Here is a 20,069-nt window from a genome sequence, read left to right as displayed (position 1 = left end):
TGATACCCTGTGTTCGGTGTTATAAGTCAACAATGTAGTCGACGACAGATGATACCACGTCCTCGGTGCTTGCTCCAGTTGTCACGTGATCATTCTCAAACTCTGAATATTCATCTTCAGTATTCGTCAGGTTTGTGAGGTTCAAATTTCCACCACTCTTTTTGTCGCTAAAAAGTCGGAAAGAGTCCAGGAAATATTTGGTGCATCGATTCAGTGTATGTCTGAACTGTGAGGAGACGAGAAGAAAAACATTATTTTTTCAACACAAAGGAAGCGTTTGTGCAAAATCTAAACATTTATTTATTCAGAGTTTAGATACATACGTGACACATTCATTATCTGCAGAGCAATGATGAAACATAATTTAAAATATTAAAAAAAATGTGCACAAAACTCGACTTCATGCTAGATAAGTCCTACATCGAACATCTAAATATAAGATTTACCTTATCCTGTAAAGTCATATCGACTTCTTTTGTCAAGTTCTGGCGGTACCGCACAAGTTCCCTCTCATCAAAGGTCTCGCTAGAGACAATCCATTGCTTCAAAGATGGTTCTTCAAACTCGTCAAGAGAATACCTGAGATATAAAAAAGACCAGTAAGAAATGAGTTCGGGTTAAATGAGAATAAAAGAGACGGTGATTTTTTTTAGTTTGTTTAATATCCCAACAGAGTGTTCATAATTAAGGTCAAGAAGTCACAAATGGTCTCACCCATGGGGTGTTTTAATTTAATCTAACCACTTTGTAAATAACGTGGTTATAAGTTATGTAGTGAATGAAACGATCTACAACAACTGAGAATGAATTGCAGAATGCTAAAAATATTTAACACAAAGCGAATACTTTTAAACTGAGTTCCTTGTTGATAACTTAAAGACATCTTTGCAAACTGTTTAGCTGGTGTTTAATGAGGCAGGGTTTGAGAATTTCGATGCAAGTTTGGATGACAGGAGAGATTGTTATTCAAACTGAACATAAATTAATTAGATACAAACGTGCAGAAAATCATCGAAATTTCTAGCTTATATATGATATACGGTAAACGGTATATATTTGTTGACGAAAGTAATGTCATGTTTTAGTCTTATATAGCAAGTCATTAAAGACCTATACAATTGAAATATATAAAACTTCACTGCCCGGATGACTACATGCATGTAATTCAAAATTTTTGACCGAACCTTCAATATGCTTATAGACCTATTCTAATTCCATGAAATAAAAATCATCCAACATTGCTTGGATATGGTAAACAAAGATCAACTATAACTAATTAGTTTATAGCTGCAAACTAATTATGATATATACTTGTATCTGATGCATAAAATATAAGCAATTTACATTCAGAAACCATTTTTTAAATATAAATATTCTGTTCATGCACAAGAACGCTATTCAACGGATTATGACTATATTCGAATATACGTTTTCCTAGTCGGGTGGGAAATTGGATATGGTAAACAAAGATCAACTATAACTAATTAGTTTATAGCTGCAAACTAATTATGATATATACTTGTATCTGATGCATAAAATATAAGCAATTTACATTCAGAAACCATTTTTTAAATATAAATATTCTGTTCTAGTACAAGAACGCTATTCAACGGATTATGACTATATTCGAATATACGTTTTCCTAGTCGGGTGGGAAATTGCATGTGTTTAGGGTGGTTTGTTTGGGTCCTAGCTATATATGGTAACGCATGAGTAGAGGTTTACATGGTGATATATTTGATAGTCGTTAGAGGAAACAGATGAGGGGAAAAGGTAAAACCCAAGTTAAAGACGTGAGAGGAGAAAACGAGATACCAGGCAACATCTCCATCAGCAAAGCCCGAACTATTTGTGTCTTTAACCGTCATCTGTAAAAAGAAAATACCGTACATGAATAAACTACCAAATAGATTTTACTTTGTTCGTGCATATATACTGATACCTGCATGGTAACCTTGATTATGCAAACTGACTGAACAGAAAACTTGTTAAGAGCATAGCAGCCTTTGGTGGGTAAGTATGTTACGACTTTATACGTTTTCTTTGATTGTAAACTATGCGTTTATAGGTTTATATATCTTATGTTATGAATTTCCCCTTCTGCCTAAATGTAGTGTTGTAATAGAAGACCTCCGGGGCCAGTATCGTTAGCAGGTAGCAGGGTGGGGGTGGGGATAGTCTTTGATGCATTTGTTACTTATAAAAAAAAAGCAACTTATCTATTGGATACTACATGGGAGGACACAACACAATCTTTTAATTAAACTTTAAGTGTTAACAAACATGAACAGAGACAATCGATGAAGGGAGATGGGTGTGTGTGTGGGGGGTGGAGGAGGGGGATACATTACTAAGTAATATACGTACCCTTAGTGGTCGCAGTGGGCACTTCAAAAGAGATGCATTGTCAGGGTCAGGGTAACATCTCACGTCAGTGAGGTCCAAGGTCTAAAGCCGTTACAAAAGAAAAATGAATCAAGGTGTGAAAAGTGCAGGATTTCCCTTCAAAAAGAAGACTGTTCGTTCACATGAATTGCATTTAGCAACAACAGAGAGAATGTTGACATCACGACAAATCAGTTGAAAATAGTTATATTTTGATGAAATGAAACTCTAAAATACACAAAACATTGACTGTTAAGTAAACATTCCAACGGTATCGCATTTCAAGGATGTTTCAAGAAGAAAATTATAATAGGAAAGAAAAACATTGGAAGAACATTTACCGCGTGATGACATAACAAACCACTTACCTCTCCATACTTTGTTGAACTCCTTGAAGAATCAAGGGTTTATCGTGTTAAAACAGTTTACATTCAGTCAACCATATTTTGACTTAGGAACAAGGTATGTAGATGGGGGTTTACAACTAAATATGTGTATAATAAATTCGTATACACAAATAAAAAGGCTCTTATCCACTTTTAATAATGATCTCTATCCAATATTTCCATTTCATCACTACCACCACCCCTCCACCCACATGGACGGGAAATAGGGCCCCAAATATTCATTTAAACTCCCCCCCACCCCCCACTAACACGCACACCAAATGTCTGAAGAATTTTTATGAAGAAAATTTCAGAAAGGTTCTGCTTTCCCCTCAATTTATTTTCAATTTCAATATTTATGAATTTTTACCTTGGAATATAAATGGTATAAGTTATACCTGCTACATGAATTCAATACCACCATACTCTAAATGAAAACGTTATCATAAAACTACTTACTTAGCAGTCACGGTTACACAACTATTTGATAAACTAGTCCGTGAATTTATCTTTAGCAACACAGTAATGAATAGTTTACTGCCGTACATCCAAAGCAGGTCTGGGTGGGTGCTTTTACTGATTCAGAATACTGAGTTAAGAATACAATTGGATAAAAGAGATTAACATTCAATTGATTACCTGTTTGAGACTGGCGGCGATTTCAGATGTATTAACGTCAGCACAAATCCCAAGTTTTTCCGAATCAACGTGTAAAGGCACATTAATAATAGTACGCACAACTACACAGAGCAAAACACAAGCTACTCCGAAGGAGAAAATGCGAACCATTTCAATGTATAAGTTCGAAATAGGTAAGGTAGATTGGTAAAGTTTTGTAAATGTTTGTTTATGGTGAACGAGTCAACATATCAATGCTTGAATATGGGGTTGGCAAGCATGTGTGTATGTATACGTCTCTCTCGTGTGACGTCAACAGAGTGTCAACCAATCGTGGTTGAGCATAATATAAATGCGTCGAATGTATATGAGTTTCTAATTGGCCAATGCAGCGACAACCCATCGCGCTTTCACATTGCGCATAAATACTGGAATGCGCGTTGATAATGTTTGCTCAAAGGGCGTGTGATGCGTTATCATAGGACTTGCCATATTGACACATTGCTGTATACAGTAGTTTGTCAAAGGTAAATCGTTTCCGAAATAAGAGATGCGCGCGTGAATGCGCACAAGGCCCTACATTTCTTACTTCTGTACTTTCTACACACAAACAGTTGCAACCAGTGCACGCGGGCGCCGACACGCGCGTGCTTTGGGTCACAACATGACTTTTCATGGCGCTTTCGTAACTTGGAAGAAGTGTAAATATGTTGGAAGCTTGCAGGGGACCGAAGAAGACATTAACCGAAGAATTGGTATAACCAACGGTGCTTTCAACACACTGTCAAGCATTTTCAAAAGCAAAAACATAAGCCGGAACATTAAGCTTAGGATTTTTGAGTCTTTATTTAAGAGTATTTTTTGTACAATTGCGAACTGTGGGGCACAACGAAGGATCTTGATCGCAAAATTGACACTTTTCAAAGGAGACTACTTCGAAATATTCTCAACATTAGGTGGACCAATAACAATTGGTTATCAAATGATGAGCTCTACAACGAAACCAACCAAACACCTTGGTCATCCCTAGTCGCACATAGAAGATTGAGATTTTTCGGTGATGTAGCAAGACTCCAGGAGGACGCTCCAGCAAAGGTTGCTTTAAGAGAAGCACTGAGACATATACTGCTAAACCAGTAGGAAGGCCCGTGACTATACCTTGCTTGGAAAAATAAAGTCGCAATTTAAGGACATTAATATTAACAATTTCGAGGAAGCAATAAACCTTGCGCAAGATCGTGATACGTGGCGGAGGTTAATCACTGAGCATGTCGGATAGACGAGACTCAACTTACTACTACTACTTCGTAACTTCTTTTGCTATAGGGTTCCTATTCACTTTATGATGAAGCAAACTATTTGATCGACTTGACTGATTTTAAGTGAAACCATTGTTTTGTTAATGCGCCGAAGGCGTTAGAAACATGACAGCTTACTAAAAGTAAAGCTTTTTTGTAGTCTTGGTTTCTTGTTTTTGCCGTATTAGGAATATGGTTTCATGCGTAAGAGATAAGCCTATACATCAACAAGGCAACTTCAAATAAATTAGGACGTTTAGTTATGATTCTCCATCCATTATGTCCTACATCCCTATATCTTGTTAGATACACTATAGTTCCCTGCCATTAAATCCAACTTAACATTTATATCTTGCCAGAGTAATTGATTTATGCTACTGTTATTGGTCGTCATCTGTATTATGGGGAAAGTAACTTTCTATACCGCCATTTTTCGATATACGACGAAGCATTTTCACGAAACCTTCGGGCGTTAAATGTTTAGGAACGCGTCTCAAGAAATCAAAAACGTATGTGAGAACGCGCCACTGAAATAAAATAATGTTATGTTTAGTTCAGTGGGAAGCGCGCGTGTACTGGCTTCACGCGTATGTGGTAAAATGTAGGACGGTGGTAATTTACTTCGGTGTTATAGGGGTCATTTCATTTCCTTTCATTTATTTCGTCTATACATAAGAACAATAGAACAATTTGGTATAGTATAAACAGGACACTAGAAAAACAATAGTAGTTTTTCGAGCTAGCGACCAAAAAATTACAAATAACAATGAAAAAAGGTAACAATTAGAGTAGAGAAAAATAAACATGAGATAATCAATACCCAGTCAGCGTAGTTTTCAATTAGGTGGGCTTTTAGTTTGCCCTTAAACGTTATACATAAGATTTAACGTTTTTTATATCATTCGGAAGCACTTTCCAGGTTTTATAGCAGTAGTTATTCAAGAGTATACTTGACTGTGTTTCGAGTGATGTCTGCTAACTGAAAAATGGGTATTATTTCTATACTGTTACGAATATTAGCGGAATTACTGGGATTAACAATATCACTAAAGACACATGGGAGAATATTGTTGATATACTTATAAATAAAAGAACACATCTTGGGAACATGCATTTAGCGCCTTCGACGCTAAATAAATCCTTGAGTGACCGTAAGTGTTCAACTTGATCATTGATATTATTAAGCTTACCAGATAAACGTCAGTGTTTATCCTTCTTTTAGTTTATTGTTCATTTATAGCTGAACATACACACATTGTAGCAGTTAACTTGATCACACTATCATTATCATTTTGGGTGTCCAAGACTGGACCGAACCGTGACAAGTGTTAATCAAGTAACCAAAGGAATGCGAGGTAAACATAATATCTTGCGTCTGATTTCAAGGCAGAGCCTAACGGGCAAGGTAGAGCCCCGAACGCCGAGTTGGCCTCTATAGCTTGCTGCTAGTAGGCCATATGTCTTCCCAAAATAAGGTCTTAGTTCGAATATGTTAACACATTTTCATGGCGCAATTACAGCGTCATATCGAGTAAACACCAAACTGCACCACTTCTCGAACACATTAAGCAACAACCCCCCCCCCCCACACACACACACACACACGCTCATTACAAATATTTGATCTTTTTGCCTCCATAAGTTGTGGTGAAATAGTATAAATTTTGGAATCTTTTGGAAATACAACTTTCTACTCGTATTTCTGACCATATCATCTGCAAAAGATAGATCTGAGGGGAAAATTTGATTCACGTTAAGAAACCATCTGAGTTACATACAAATGTATTTACTGCTTATCACATTTGACAATGTGGATATGAAATTTTTTAGACTAAAAAATTAATATACAACTGTACAGGCATCCGTGTAAAACTGTGTCATTCTTCATCAACTATACCCCTCCCCCACCGGGCCCCTTCCCCCTCAACACTTCATCGGTGAATCAAACTTAAATTTATGAAAACGTTAACATTTACATGAAATTCAAAAGTGTATGAGAGGTGACTCAAATACCTCTATTCAAATCAATAGGAGGAGGAAACTTAATATTGCTTCCGTCCGTTTATTTCTTTGTTATAGAAATCTAAGATACAATTTTCATGGTTCAGTAACGTAGCAGCAAACTGAAATGGGAAGGAGGGGCGGCGGTGAAGGGAGAGTAGCTATGACTTTGAAAGGGGTGCTATTGCCTCCTATAACTTATGCTTTATAGAGATTTTAGCTGCTGATAGAGTCGACCATGTCAGAGTGTTGACAAAATGTATTTGCACATATACAAGCTATAAAAACATCCAAATCCGTCCTCGTCACCGTCCCTTCTTCATTACCATTCACTTCTTTCAAAATGCAACAATTGTAAACAACGTGATCAAGTTGGCTGATTATAGATAAAACTGTGATATTTTAAGGAAGATTCTAATATTTTTTATTAAACTAAATACACACTTCTATATGTGTGTGGAACACGGTCATTGGGGGCGGGGGGGGGGGGGGCCTTATACATGCAAATGCCGCAGTTTCAGAGGATCAATAATCAAGTCACTGCGGACTGAACATATTCTTGTAGTTGACGAATTTCCGATCCCCGTGCTTCCCAAATCTACTTGCATAAACTCAAAACACTTTGAATCCTGTTTCGGGTTTCGAATTACTGTGCTATTTCCAGCCATTCAGATCCCTAAATAAGAATAGTTGAGTAGTCACATGTAGTTAACGTTATTGACTTAATAAGTATTGTTCCTTCCTCATTCAAAAGGTCTTGAAGTGTAAATAGGTATTGTTTGTTGAAATTTCAGGCTTAATCCCAATTCATGATCGTCTGCATAGAATATAGTTGTAAAGGTAGACAGCTTACAGCAAGAACTCTCTTGCAAGCAGAATCTGAAGCAGCCTTTTGTGAATTAGAAGATTTCACGGAATCCGATTTTATTGTACTGCTTGCTTGGAAGTCATCGATAGTATCAAGCCTATTGTACATTTACGTCTTGAAAGGAAGCGACATTCTTACTTCTTGCTGTAATGTAACAAAGACTCACGCTTCAATGTCATTTCTTCTTAATAAAGATATTCAGATCTGTTGTTCTAATGAGAGTAAAACAGGATGAATAGAGATTTCGTTGAAGGCAGTGTCGTTCACTGTTACCAATAGATTGTATCCAACCGACAATACCAATTTAAGCTCGTAGAAAGTTAACTCGTCAAATGGCTCAGAGGGTAGAGCAGTGGACTGGTAACCCTGATGAACTGAGTTCGACTCCATCAATGATTATACAGTTTAAAAATTCTTTTGCTCTTTCATCAGTCCTCGCTGAAGTCTTGATATATTAATTCAACCGTATAATTTACTAGCTGATGTGGTGGCCGATGCTATAGAGGGTGACGAAAGACTCATTCCTCGTCGGTCGTGTAAATCGTGGCTAGGGTTCAAGACAGGCCTCTGGCGATAATACCTCTGGCTGTGGCATGGTGCTTTTTTGTGGCCTAGGATCCCGTACCATGTCTCCCTTGTTGTCGCAAAAGAACCCGGGAGGATGCGCAGAGGGTCGGTCAAATCGACCAAAAGCGTACTAGGTGGCGTGCGTGAATCCTTGCGTTTGGCCAGAGGTGGAGACACTCTCTGCGACCGGCATGCTTGCAGCCACCGTCCACTGAATACGTGGCCTGATGCACTACGACGTTGTCACAGAGTGTTAGCACCAATCAAAATAGATCTCAGAAAAGATTTAGGGTTTCAGCCAATCGCAGGCATTTCCTGGATAAACAACATGTCTGCGCCCTTGTGTAAACTTATGCCGATCCCGGTTTCAGTAGTGTACATGGAATTACGTACTAATAGCCAAGGCCTATACTAGTTACAGTCACTTTATTACGCTGAACAACCAAAGTGAAGGCTTCAGTTCCTATTTTTGATATGAACGCAATGCATGTGTGCCCGGTGACTGTGCTGAGGACTAGCAGGTAAAAGTGGTCGAATTTTCACAAAATAACGTTATTGCGTTACTTGACAAATTGACAATTCGTCCATATGAGTCAGTTACACACTGAGACGTGAGACTGGACTAGGCTAGGCCCTAATAATTAAATAGGCAAAGGCGTAACGTTTACAGCTCGTATGGCACCTGTACCTATTTATCTGAAAACCAAACTCATCAGTGATGAGGGACGTGTTGAAGATTCATGCGGATCTTCCAGGCAGGTAGGTCTAGGCCAGGGTTGTCCAACCTTTTGCAGAGGAGGGCCACATGGATGATTATGATGAAGGAGGGGGCCGCATGAACCTAGCCTACGCTCGATTTTTTGCCCGAAGCCCAAGGCAACAAAATGTGAGCACTGCGAGCAGAGCGCACTGATTATACAGTTGTTATTCTGCCGATTCGAAGTAAGCTTTCACATTCATATGGTACGGATTCTAAAGTCAGGCCCTAATGGTACTGATTTATTTTCCGTCCTGATAAAACGGATGAATAAAGTTCAGCCGCCCGCCCCTCCCCCCTCCTCCACTGAGAGAGTGTCACAAAAACTGACCTGTATGCAGTTTTTTTGACGCAGAAGGTTCGGATGATGATTATATAGCTTCAAATTGTTATCAATATATCTGCTCACTAAAATTTCGCACCGTAGATAATCTCTGGCGGGCCGGACGCAGCCTTGAGGCCGGTCGGACTGTGGCCCGCGGGCCGTAGGTTGGACAACCCTGGTCTAGGCTATATAATGTTTCTTCTCCAGTCCTACATTTGTTCAAACAAGAAGATATTATTCCTACTTCCCCATGATATTTCAGAAATATGATAGATTTGAAGACAAACAAAGGTCTGATTGAGATATTGAAATGCAATGGTCTCCAACTGTGTAAACTCATTGAACTTCAATAGGCCTGTACATGTTATGATATTCGTTGTAAATTGATTGTGCCATTAATAACATTGTCTGCAAAAAAAACATTTTTACAGGTTGCACAAGATTATTCTTCCCCTGATGAAGTCTTCTCAAAATAGGTGGGCTGTGTGGAATGCAATGTATTTTCCATATAGTGGAGACTTACTCCACATCCATGACTTACTCCACATTCATCATATTCATACATTCATCCCCCTGCTGATGGTTCTCCAAAGTTTCATTCCCTACAGTATGTGTGGCAATTGTATTGAGGTATGATTTGTTCTTTGACATTCAACTCCAAAATTGGACTTCAGTTTTAAAGTTCCAGGTGCTAGAAACATAGACCAAATTGATTTTTTTCTTTTTGGAACTTGTTAGGCCATTATATAATCTGTTCTGGTGATGCAGAATTCATTCAGCAGATGGTTCAATTCCATCAACAGATATCATACAGCCATACAGTTTCCAAAAAGAAGGTCAAGTATTCGGCACCATCATGAGACTTGTAACAAAAGGAATTACAGGATTTTTCAATGGCAAAGCTCTCGTTGAATTTCCTCACATTGTCTACATAGGAATTTTCTTTGTGATACAGTAATCCAGCTTTCTAGTGTCAATCACTCTACATAGCAAATGCGAACAGTAGGGGTAATTTTAAAGTTATCATGACTTCATTATAGACCATCCACTGGTGTTCCAATGAAAGGCTCAAAATGAGTTGTTAGCTCGGCAGCTAACTTCAGATTAAACAATAACAAAATTGTTTAAAGAAAATGTGTTTGGATGTTGCCATCTCAGACTTTGGAACTACTGGAACAGATAACTATTATAGAGAAGAACAGCTTTCAGCAAACTGGTTATCCACCATAAGCCATGTGTATGGAAATGTCTGTAGTTAGTGGACCTGAAGTTTCCCACCGGGATGCTCTGTAGGCCCATGTAGGCCCATATGTTTAAACAAAAGAAATTTTTATTACACACATAGGCATACATTTCTCATCAGAGAAACAAATTGTTGAACTATGCAAATATTACAGCATGTTGGCATGGCTGAGCTAACATTGGATGATTTTGAGCACCTCTTGTAAAGCCAATGTGTTCATAAGCACTATTAGATGACTGGAAAAAAACAATATTTTCACTTGTATGTAATCCATTTGTGCTTAACTTTGCACCTAACCACCCCAGATAAAGTTATCATGAACAATGTTCATCTTTTATAGTGTTCTCCATAAATTCTCCCTTCGTATTTGTTATTCTGTGTTCCCCAGTTTTCCATTTAGGACATGCATTAGTCACTGAATCACATATAGTATCTGTTTAGTTTTTGTCCATTTTAGGGCACTGTACCACCCCAGAAGTGTTTAATACTGAAACTGGTAAATGGGAAGTGGTGGACACAGCATACATAAGCCTATGGAGAATTGGGGACAGCATAATGCACATATAAATTGGTGTCACTGTTCCTATGGCTAATAGGCTATGTAAAGGTCTCTTGTAATTTCTTTATATTCTTGCAAGGAAAAAGTTAATGAGTAAAATGTTTTGTGCAATATAGAGGCCCAGTTAAAAGAAAGTAGATATGCATTGAGAGTGTTTCAAGTAAATCACTAATTCCAGGTCGGGTTCCTCTTAAAGGTGTACTTTATTGGCTAACTATGCTAGATATTAAAATATGGTCACCTTTGGTCAATATTCTTAAACTTTTTTTTATTACAAACTTTGAGGAAAATTCCTAACTGGGACATTTAGTCATCTTGTGTGTTCCTTAAAAATTTCTGAGAACAGTTTGTATAGTAAAGACCTCCAGGAAAGTACTTTTTGAAAACTTCTAGCAGTTATAGCTTGCTAGAATTTGGGGCTTATACTGACTACCTTTAAAGGGGCTATACAATGAATCCAGCCAAGCAATTTATGTCAGGCGCCCTCTATTTTTCTCCAACTTCTGATTCTGTCCGATTAAGGGTTGTACCATTGTGTGTGTGTGGGGGGGGGGGGGGGAGCTAAGGCAGTGAAAAGTACTGTTTCACCTCAGTCATAGTAGAATGACTGTGGAATGCTGTATAGCCCTAGATGTTTATGTTATTGGAGAATGTCGAGGGAGTTGTTATATGCTCTACTTGGAATGACCTGTTACAATTTGTAGTCTCGGACATGTGGGTACTTTTTACACACATTGAATTTGTCTGAATTGTGAGCAAACAAATTCATAAATTTTTGGGTCGGCCAAGTGCATGATGTGATGCTGATTTATATTTTTAGTTATTTTCACTGATGTAATACATAGAGGTAATTCAACATGACATATGTATGGGTGTAATATTCTTCACCTTGAAGATACATATTTTGTTGGGACATGCGTTCCCTTCCAAAGATCAACAATTCCGCTTTTGACAAAAGTGTGACACAGAAGCAGAGTTTTCAGATTAGGGTATGGGGGTGGGGGGGTTGGTGGGGATGGGGCAGGCCCATATTAGCTACAAAATGGAAAAATTTAGAAAAACAAAAAGATGAAAAAGAAACAAAGGAGATCTAACAAGTGGTTCAAAACTTTACCTTTTTAATTTCAAATTGATGATTCAGGGGCCAAGGCTGGGGTGCTTACCAAGTACCCTCGGCAACCAGTCTGGCACTATTAATTGGTACAATTTTCTTACCATATTTTGTCAGTGTATAGCTACTGCAGGAACAGTGTAATGAGATTGACTGGCCAGATCTGACTGAAACTTTCTTTCTATTGTGAAACCTTGCGATGGATCCATTGTGGGAGAGGGAATTGGGTTTAATGCCTCCCCTAATCCCCTTATTAATCCGATTCTGTGAACATTTTACAATAACGACAAGGCTGATATTAGGGTGTGATTGAATTAACAACTTGCCATACATTTTTTGTAGGCATATGTTGCAAACAATATCCATAAATCATATATTATTTTGGAGAAGTGATCTTATATTTTAGTTAACTTTTAAGAATGCATATATATGGCAACACCAATGTGAGTCTTTGTGAGCAAATTCATCACATCAGCCATACAGAAAATAACTCCCTCCTATTATTTATGACAATTTTATAGAGTGGACATCATTTTACAAAAACATTTCATTTTATATAGTCTAATTTTAGAGTATTCCTGTACATAGCATGCCTCTGGAGTATTCATTAAAACAGTGTCACAGCAGAGACCTTAATTGTACACAAAAACAACCCGTACTCATGGCTCGTAAGTAAAGACTGTTCATGTCCTGATACACATGTTAGGAATACAAAGTAGTTATTACTGTTGCACGGTTGTGGGAGAGTAGTTGCTGTATCCAATCATTGAGTGCGGTTTTTAATACGTGATTGTAAAATGAAGTCGTATCTAGTAATTTTTGCTATAAGCAGGTCTACTGATATACCCGAACATGGCCTTTCTTCGTTATCTTCATGACGAATTGGAGTCATTTAAACAGAGGTGTAACTGTAATCAAGAGGTACTGTACCTAGTTACTGTACTAGCTATGAGTATTGGCTGACAATAATTGCTAAATAATATTATAGTGGTTGCAATAATTTTGCTGGTTTTACATGCTAATTTATATTTGAGATTAGGGTTGCAAGAGCCCCTTCATAACATTCATTTAGAACTCGAGAACCAAGCACCTCATATCAAGACATTTGCTTCCTACATTAAACAAACGTTCATTTTCGGTCATTAATAATGGACCTGAAGCTTTGAATCTGGCATTGGTCCAAAGATATGACCTACTGATACTGGGACACAGGACATGTAATAGTACCTACAGGTACACTGCACATAGTTCTTTTATTTACTGGAAAGCCGTCAGAACTGGACGTTACAATAGTGTAGTCATCCCATTCTGTGCAGTTTGGTGCATAAGGAACATGTTTCCATCAGAGGATTGTCACTACACAGGAATTAAAGTTGGCATATTTTAGAAAAACATATTCAAATTAAAAAACATTATGTTTTTCAATGCATATCATGGATTGTAAGATAACTTTCTTTGAGGGTACGGAAAGAACCAGGTATTGTTTAAGGAAAAGACAATACATGCTAGATATGTTTATTTTGACATATGTAGGCCTTTATAAATTGACCTATAGAGACTACACTTTTCAATATCATATGCATGAACAACTTTGAAAAACAAAGGATAGGTAGTTGTGGAAAATAGGGTAGTTTTTCTTCCAAAGCAACTATCCATACCTCGCCGATATGTCCACAAAAACTGCCTCACATGTCTCAGTTTCACCAGAAATGTACTATACGCACAATTTCAGAAGTTTTATACCATTTTGGTGACTTCAGTTGGTGAGATTAAATTTTATGGGCATCAATAACGAAGTTTGATGTTTGCTTGCAGTATTCTATCTCCTGTGAAATTAAAGAGCTTACATCCATAACAGTTGGTCTAATGCAAGCTGTAATAACGAATGGGATAAAAAAAATTAAAAATTATAGTACGGTTTTGAATGTTCTTTTGTCAAACATTGTACCATCTTTTAACTGCCAATAATAATTTTACTTCCACTGTTTAATGTTTGATTAATCATATCATATATTTGTGGAAATGTGCTTAAGAATCTACAACCATTGATTATGTGTAAACCCACTCTTATATTGGCTCTGTTAAGTCTTCAACTGTTGGCTTATGGACGGTGGACACTCTTGGTATAATTTTTTGGTTCATCAAGTAGGGTTTTTCAAGCCTGTTTGGATGAACATAGATTAACTACCAGAACTTTCACGATGTTCTCCAGAAATGCAGAATGTATCCATAGGTTTTGGGCTCTTTCACAGGTACCGGATGCCATTGTTTGGTGGCTGTGGAGTACTTCACCTTGACCCTGAAAAGAAATCATAAGAGGTCGTTGTGATTTGCGTATTCCTTTGTGCACCTCCAGATAATCAACTCACAGGGTATTTTAACAAATATCTTCATATGTAGCTATAAGGCTGCTGTCAATTAAAACTTGATTGTTTTCACTATGAAATACTACCTAGAAACAATTAACATCATCAAAAGGAGTGTAGAACTGTATGTTCATGTACTAGGTGAATACCTTGAAAGTGTTTCAATTAAGTTATGCATTTAACCTCTGGTATAAGACATAAACGAATCCACAAACCACCAATTGCATCTATGGTAATAATGTAAATATTCTGTTGTGAAGTGAGTCAGAAGTGTGCCTAAAAGGTATCATTTGAAATGGGTTGTACATCTAATGCCATTCACTACACATATAAATAAGCATATAATGAGGGCATAGACAGAAACACTTACTCATCATTCCCATCTCCATCTTTTTTGGAACGGTTTCTGTGAAAGTTGAAATCGATGGCTGCCAAGTACTTTCTCCTAACATACAGTATCCAACGTAGCTGTGATAATTGAATGAAAAAGTTGGGGTCATATGTTAATTATGAAGTTTGTAATGCAAACTTTTATCAGGGTTTCTTTGCCAGAATATATTTTATAGTAATATTTACCTTTTCAGTAATCGTGTTTGCAAGCAGTTGTCTTACAATGTACACAAATACACACACACACAACTTTCCATCAAATTCTTGGCATTTTGGCAAGAATTCAACAATTATTCACAGACCGTCATGAGCCATTATTCTAAAAAATGATATGTCAGCTGGCAGGGTAGTTGAAGGATGTGCATGCAACCCACTGTTGCCATGACAGGGCTTTTAGGTTTTGTCATGGGGCATTAAGGAACCATGATGCAATGCTACTTCTGCATGTATTGTCCTGACTCTAAATTCACTCTGACAAAGGGCCACATAGGCTGGATGTCCAGGAAGCTACTCACCATCCCATATAATATATATTTCTCCTTAAGGAGAGGAACGACTTCCAGGTGTCAACATGGGCTATTCATTGTAATCAGCTAATGAGCTAACATAACTTGATACTGCTAACAAGAGACTATTGTAACTCTATGTACTGAAGGTAGTTTATATAGGATGACTTCCTGGCAATGCTCTCAACGCAGATGTTGTAGAAGGTGAAGTGGAGATGAAGGGCAAAACTGGATTTGAATACACTTTGTATTACTTGCAAATATTACAACAATGACAGAAGGGTATTCCATGCAAATAGAACAAATCTAATCCTCCTTCACTTCTTGTTGTAACAGTGCATGCATTGGTAAACAGTAAACACTGAATAGTACAGAACTTGGTGGATTCAAATTTGGCCAAGTATAAGCATTGATAGATTTTATGAGAAGTTTGCATCTCTGAAGCATAGATCTACTGAAAACAAATACAAAAAAAAAAATGCTGACGAAAACATGGCACAAAGAATGTTGCATACCATAGGCTATATAGTGCAGACTAAATTAAGTAGTACCAAAACAGAATGTGACTTTCTACAGTATCTTACAGTCAGGTTTCACTGACCTTAGAATGAAGCTTAGCCTAGCTACATACCAAGTGAAGCAAAATAACTAGATCAATAAAGGAAACTAGGAAAGTGAATGTGGTGGAAGTACAGCCTATACCTACCTTGCTATGCATGCATAGGACAAACAGGAAATTAGTTCAGTTGGCCTTTCAACCAAGTTAATAGTATCGTCAACTATCCTAGAAGTTCATGCACATGTATGTTAAATTATTCTATAATGTCCATTGTAATATACTAGCCTAACCATTTTGCAATCTGATACTTATTCTCCACCATTATGAACACTTCTAAAGTTTGCTTAAATTGCAAAAATTCTGCTAAAAACTTTCTTGTTGCTTACTTATTATTTCATAAGCTACACTTATACTTATAGGCAGAATCATATGCTGGGAGTTAACCACAAAATGTCCATTCTTTGGAACATTGTTTTGTTGGGAGGTCTTTTTGCTGATTTTAGGGTGTTAGTCGCCTGGGGAGTAGGAGAAGGCAAGGAAACACCATCTACTTTCCATTAGTTTTGTACAGAAGGTGCTTATATCTAAGGGTGAGTAGTAGTGCTGCATTGAGTTTGGTCATACTGTACTTCCTGCATTTTCAGCAAGCAATGTGTCAATTATATAACAATCATAATTTCTGAATTTTCAGTGGGCCATGAGTCAATTATACATCAATGATCAATCAGAAAGGGAAAAATGAAGTCACGTTAGTAATAAAGTAAGGCCTGTCCTTAGTCACCTATACAGACTACTACTAGTCTATGTTCCCTAACTACATGCACCCAAATGTTTGCTCCTAGCTAGGAAGACATATATATTTTAACCACATGTACCTGCATCCTTTCCTTCAAAATGATGACTCCTGATGAAAATATTATTTTGTAACACTTGAAAATTATCCACTTTCTTTACGCTTCAATAAAGCATGTGGGCCAGGCATTAACTTTTTTTCAAAGTAAGCAAAACCAACAGAAAATAAAGATTGCTACCTAGTACTTTGATCTGTGATATGCTGTCTGTCATAGATCTGTGATATTGGGAAGGCCTATCAAATGTTCGTATAATGAGTAGGTCGACATCAATTTATTTATCTTCTTGTGGATTTTTGGAGGATGCAAAATACCATGAACGAAATCAGGTATCTTTGCCACTTGTAGAAATGTAAGGCTAACAGTGATGTTAACTGCACTAATAAACACAGGTAATATTTTGTAAGAAATTTTGGCAGGTAAGAAGTTGGAGACACGAAAGTCATTTGAAACTAGGCTAGATAAAAGATTCGCGCAGTAACAGTTAAATTGATTCCATAGCTGCACAAAATTAGGTTAGTAAGGAGTACCCTAGTAATACTATATTCCTATCGAACTCCGAGTCCTTGTTGAATACCCTAGCTGACCGTGGTGGCTGCAATTCACGATCGTCTAGACTAGATACAACTACATTAGGCCCATATCTGATATTCAGGCCAAGCCTTTGGCTATAGGCCTAGTCACAGTATTACAGATACTTTTACCATGTGTCCTGACAGTGACACTAACTAAGATTACCTGAATATAACTTGTAAGGCCTAACTAACGTTACAGGCCTAGCCCACAGTGCTTGTAGCTAGGCCATCAACATCCTTCCCGTAGTTGAATCGGTAATGAAAGTTATTTGACTTACCTAGGCCTAAGCTACTTCAACTGCGGTATAGCAACCACCGACCTCCTCCAGCGTTTCCCAGTTTTCAAAAGAATCTATCAGAGAGATTTTGCCGTCTTGTTTCAATTCATTCTCCTAGTCCTACGTTGCTTTGTAGAGCTAGACACAATTTCGATGTGTATTTCGAGTAGACTGTGTCCCGGCCCTGTATATGCACCTAGACCAAGATATTTGTGTATAAGTATAATAGTGAAGCTAATTACGGCCGTGTACGTACGAGCGGGGAATTGTTACACACAATTCCCTAGTATAGTACGTACGAGCGTTACGACTCGGCAATCTAGCTAGCGCTGTATATGTGAACAGTGTACTCGGCTTCATACAGTACTGTAGATCAGTGTGTATATATATATTGTACATACTGCGTATATACTACTGTATCATGTAGATCAGTATCTGTCTACATTGTTTACAGTACTGGGAGTCGAGTTTCAGTGTGTTGCCATAGGGATGATTTGCACACGGCATTTCGCTCCCATCAAGCGATGCTTCTCTCGGATTCATTGTATAGACCCTTTAAAGCCAAAAGTTTGACCAATCTCTGTTCCAAAATACCCCCAAAAGTATGAACAAGTATTGTTATTCTATAGTGGCTGACACTGGGAACCACCACCTGTCAGTCAGAACTTTGTAGTACTTTAGGGTGGAGGTTGAGGGGGTGGGGGTATCTGACTAAAACTGAGAGGTGTTGCCAATTAGAAGCATAAACACAGTATGTATTCTGGGAAACAATATTCTTGATAGGGTTACAAGCAAATCACTTATAACAAAGAAGAAATGGAAAAATAGAGGCTTAACTTTAAACATGAAGGTAACCTATGGGTTTTCTCTCCTGACCAATGCAGTAAGTACAAGGCACCTTTCAGTATGTGAAATGATTGTGTTTATCCCATGGTTTTAATTTGTTCTATACTTCTAGAAATAATTAAAAATTCATTGAATTCAATGCATCATACTCATGGTTTCGTCAACTTTCGTGGGCAATGACTTTGTGTAATACCCTGTAATACCCAGGACACCTTGAAGCAGGAGCCACGACAAAGCAAAAACATGAGAAATGATCTGCAGAAAGTTATGAACAGTTGTTGATTTTTTTTTTAACTTCCTGATATCTACAAAATATATTGTATTGCTTCCTAACTATTCGTTTATTTTACTACATTTTATTCATGAAGGCACCAATTCAATGCAAAGTGTGTTTCTTGAAATGCTGCGAAGATGGAAACAGTTGCTGACAACATCTGAAGTACGGTGGTTTGGAGCATTCAGTGTTTATGTGGTCCAAGCATGTTACAGCATTTGTTGAGTGAAAGGTACATCAATCCATGGGCAACTTAATGTATAAATGCCCTAAATATTATTATTCATCATCATTCTTATTGTTATTATTATTATTATTGTTGTTGTTGTTACTATAATTACTATTATTATTATTGTCATTATCATCATTCTTATTATTATTGTTGTTGTTACTATTATTATCGTAATCATCATCGTTATAATGATTATTATTATTATTATTATTGGAAAATCGTTGTTGTCATCATTATTACTATTATTAAGTCTTCTGAGGGGGTGGAGTGGTATAGGCAGCTGGGATTGTAATGATTTTTACAGTACATTTCAATTAAGTTTATTTCAAGCTCTTTATCACATCTTTTCTCTTAACCTATATATTCATATTTTGTGTACCTCGTGTATTTTTACATTTACACTATATTTTTGGTTTGAAATAAAAAGAATAAAATAGAAAAGTCTGAGTCATTGTATTACAGTTGCTGTAGTTCTCTGGGCATTATATCCAGAAACAGGCCTCTTTTTGATTCCTTGCCAAAGGCTGAAGAAATCAATGCGATGGTGATTGTGTGGGTTTGCGGGTGTGTGTGTGCGTGTTTGTATGTAACACTTTCTTGTAAACACGATATCTCAATAATTGAAGCTTGTATTTAACTCATACTCTACATGTGGGTAACCCATAGGACTACTATTGTTTTTGGTGGAGGTCAAAGGTCATTTGAGGTCACCAGAGGTCAAACTAAAAACCACTTAAACTGCTTGTAAACACAATATCTTATAGGTGGGGTAACTTGGAAGGATTTCATACTTAGTATGTAGATGGCCCATATTGTGTAGAAGATCCCTATTATATTGGACACGGGTCAACAGTCATTTGAGGTCAGCAGAGGTGAAAGTCTGGAAAACTTGTAAAAATATTACTCTAAAAGTGAAATTGCGTTAATTTCCAACAAAGCACGTAGATTGCCTTTGGTGAGAACAAAATCGCTGTGGAATTTCATGCGTGTCAAACTTACTTTGAGGTCAAGAGAAGTAGTTTTCAGAAAACCCATTCTACGGTACCCATCATCGACCATACTGTCATCACATAC

General features: G+C 37.3%; 1 protein-coding gene and 1 long non-coding RNA gene across 2 annotated transcripts; both read right to left on the bottom strand.

Moving 5' to 3' along the window:
* Nucleotides 1-19: 19 nt before the first annotated feature.
* LOC139970507 (uncharacterized) lies at nucleotides 20-3,655 on the bottom strand. Its single transcript, XM_071976271.1, has 5 exons — nucleotides 3,411-3,655; nucleotides 2,368-2,448; nucleotides 1,816-1,868; nucleotides 421-579; nucleotides 20-167 (listed from the first exon to the last, which is right to left on the bottom strand). Exons 1-5 carry the CDS (start codon nucleotides 3,558-3,560, stop codon nucleotides 20-22), a joined length of 591 nt encoding a protein of 196 aa, XP_071832372.1. The 5' UTR covers nucleotides 3,561-3,655.
* Nucleotides 3,656-12,108: 8,453 nt separating this feature from the next.
* Nucleotides 12,109-18,199, bottom strand: LOC139971397 (uncharacterized). Its single transcript, XR_011794372.1, has 3 exons — nucleotides 17,644-18,199; nucleotides 14,855-14,952; nucleotides 12,109-14,417 (listed from the first exon to the last, which is right to left on the bottom strand). It is a non-coding gene; the product is annotated as an uncharacterized lncRNA (long non-coding RNA).
* Nucleotides 18,200-20,069: the final 1,870 nt, after the last annotated feature.

Source organism: Apostichopus japonicus, chromosome 8, assembly GCF_037975245.1.
Source record: "Apostichopus japonicus isolate 1M-3 chromosome 8, ASM3797524v1, whole genome shotgun sequence".
Classification (NCBI taxonomy): domain Eukaryota; kingdom Metazoa; phylum Echinodermata; class Holothuroidea; order Aspidochirotida; family Stichopodidae; genus Apostichopus; species Apostichopus japonicus.
This window is presented reverse-complemented; position numbering and strand designations above follow the sequence as displayed.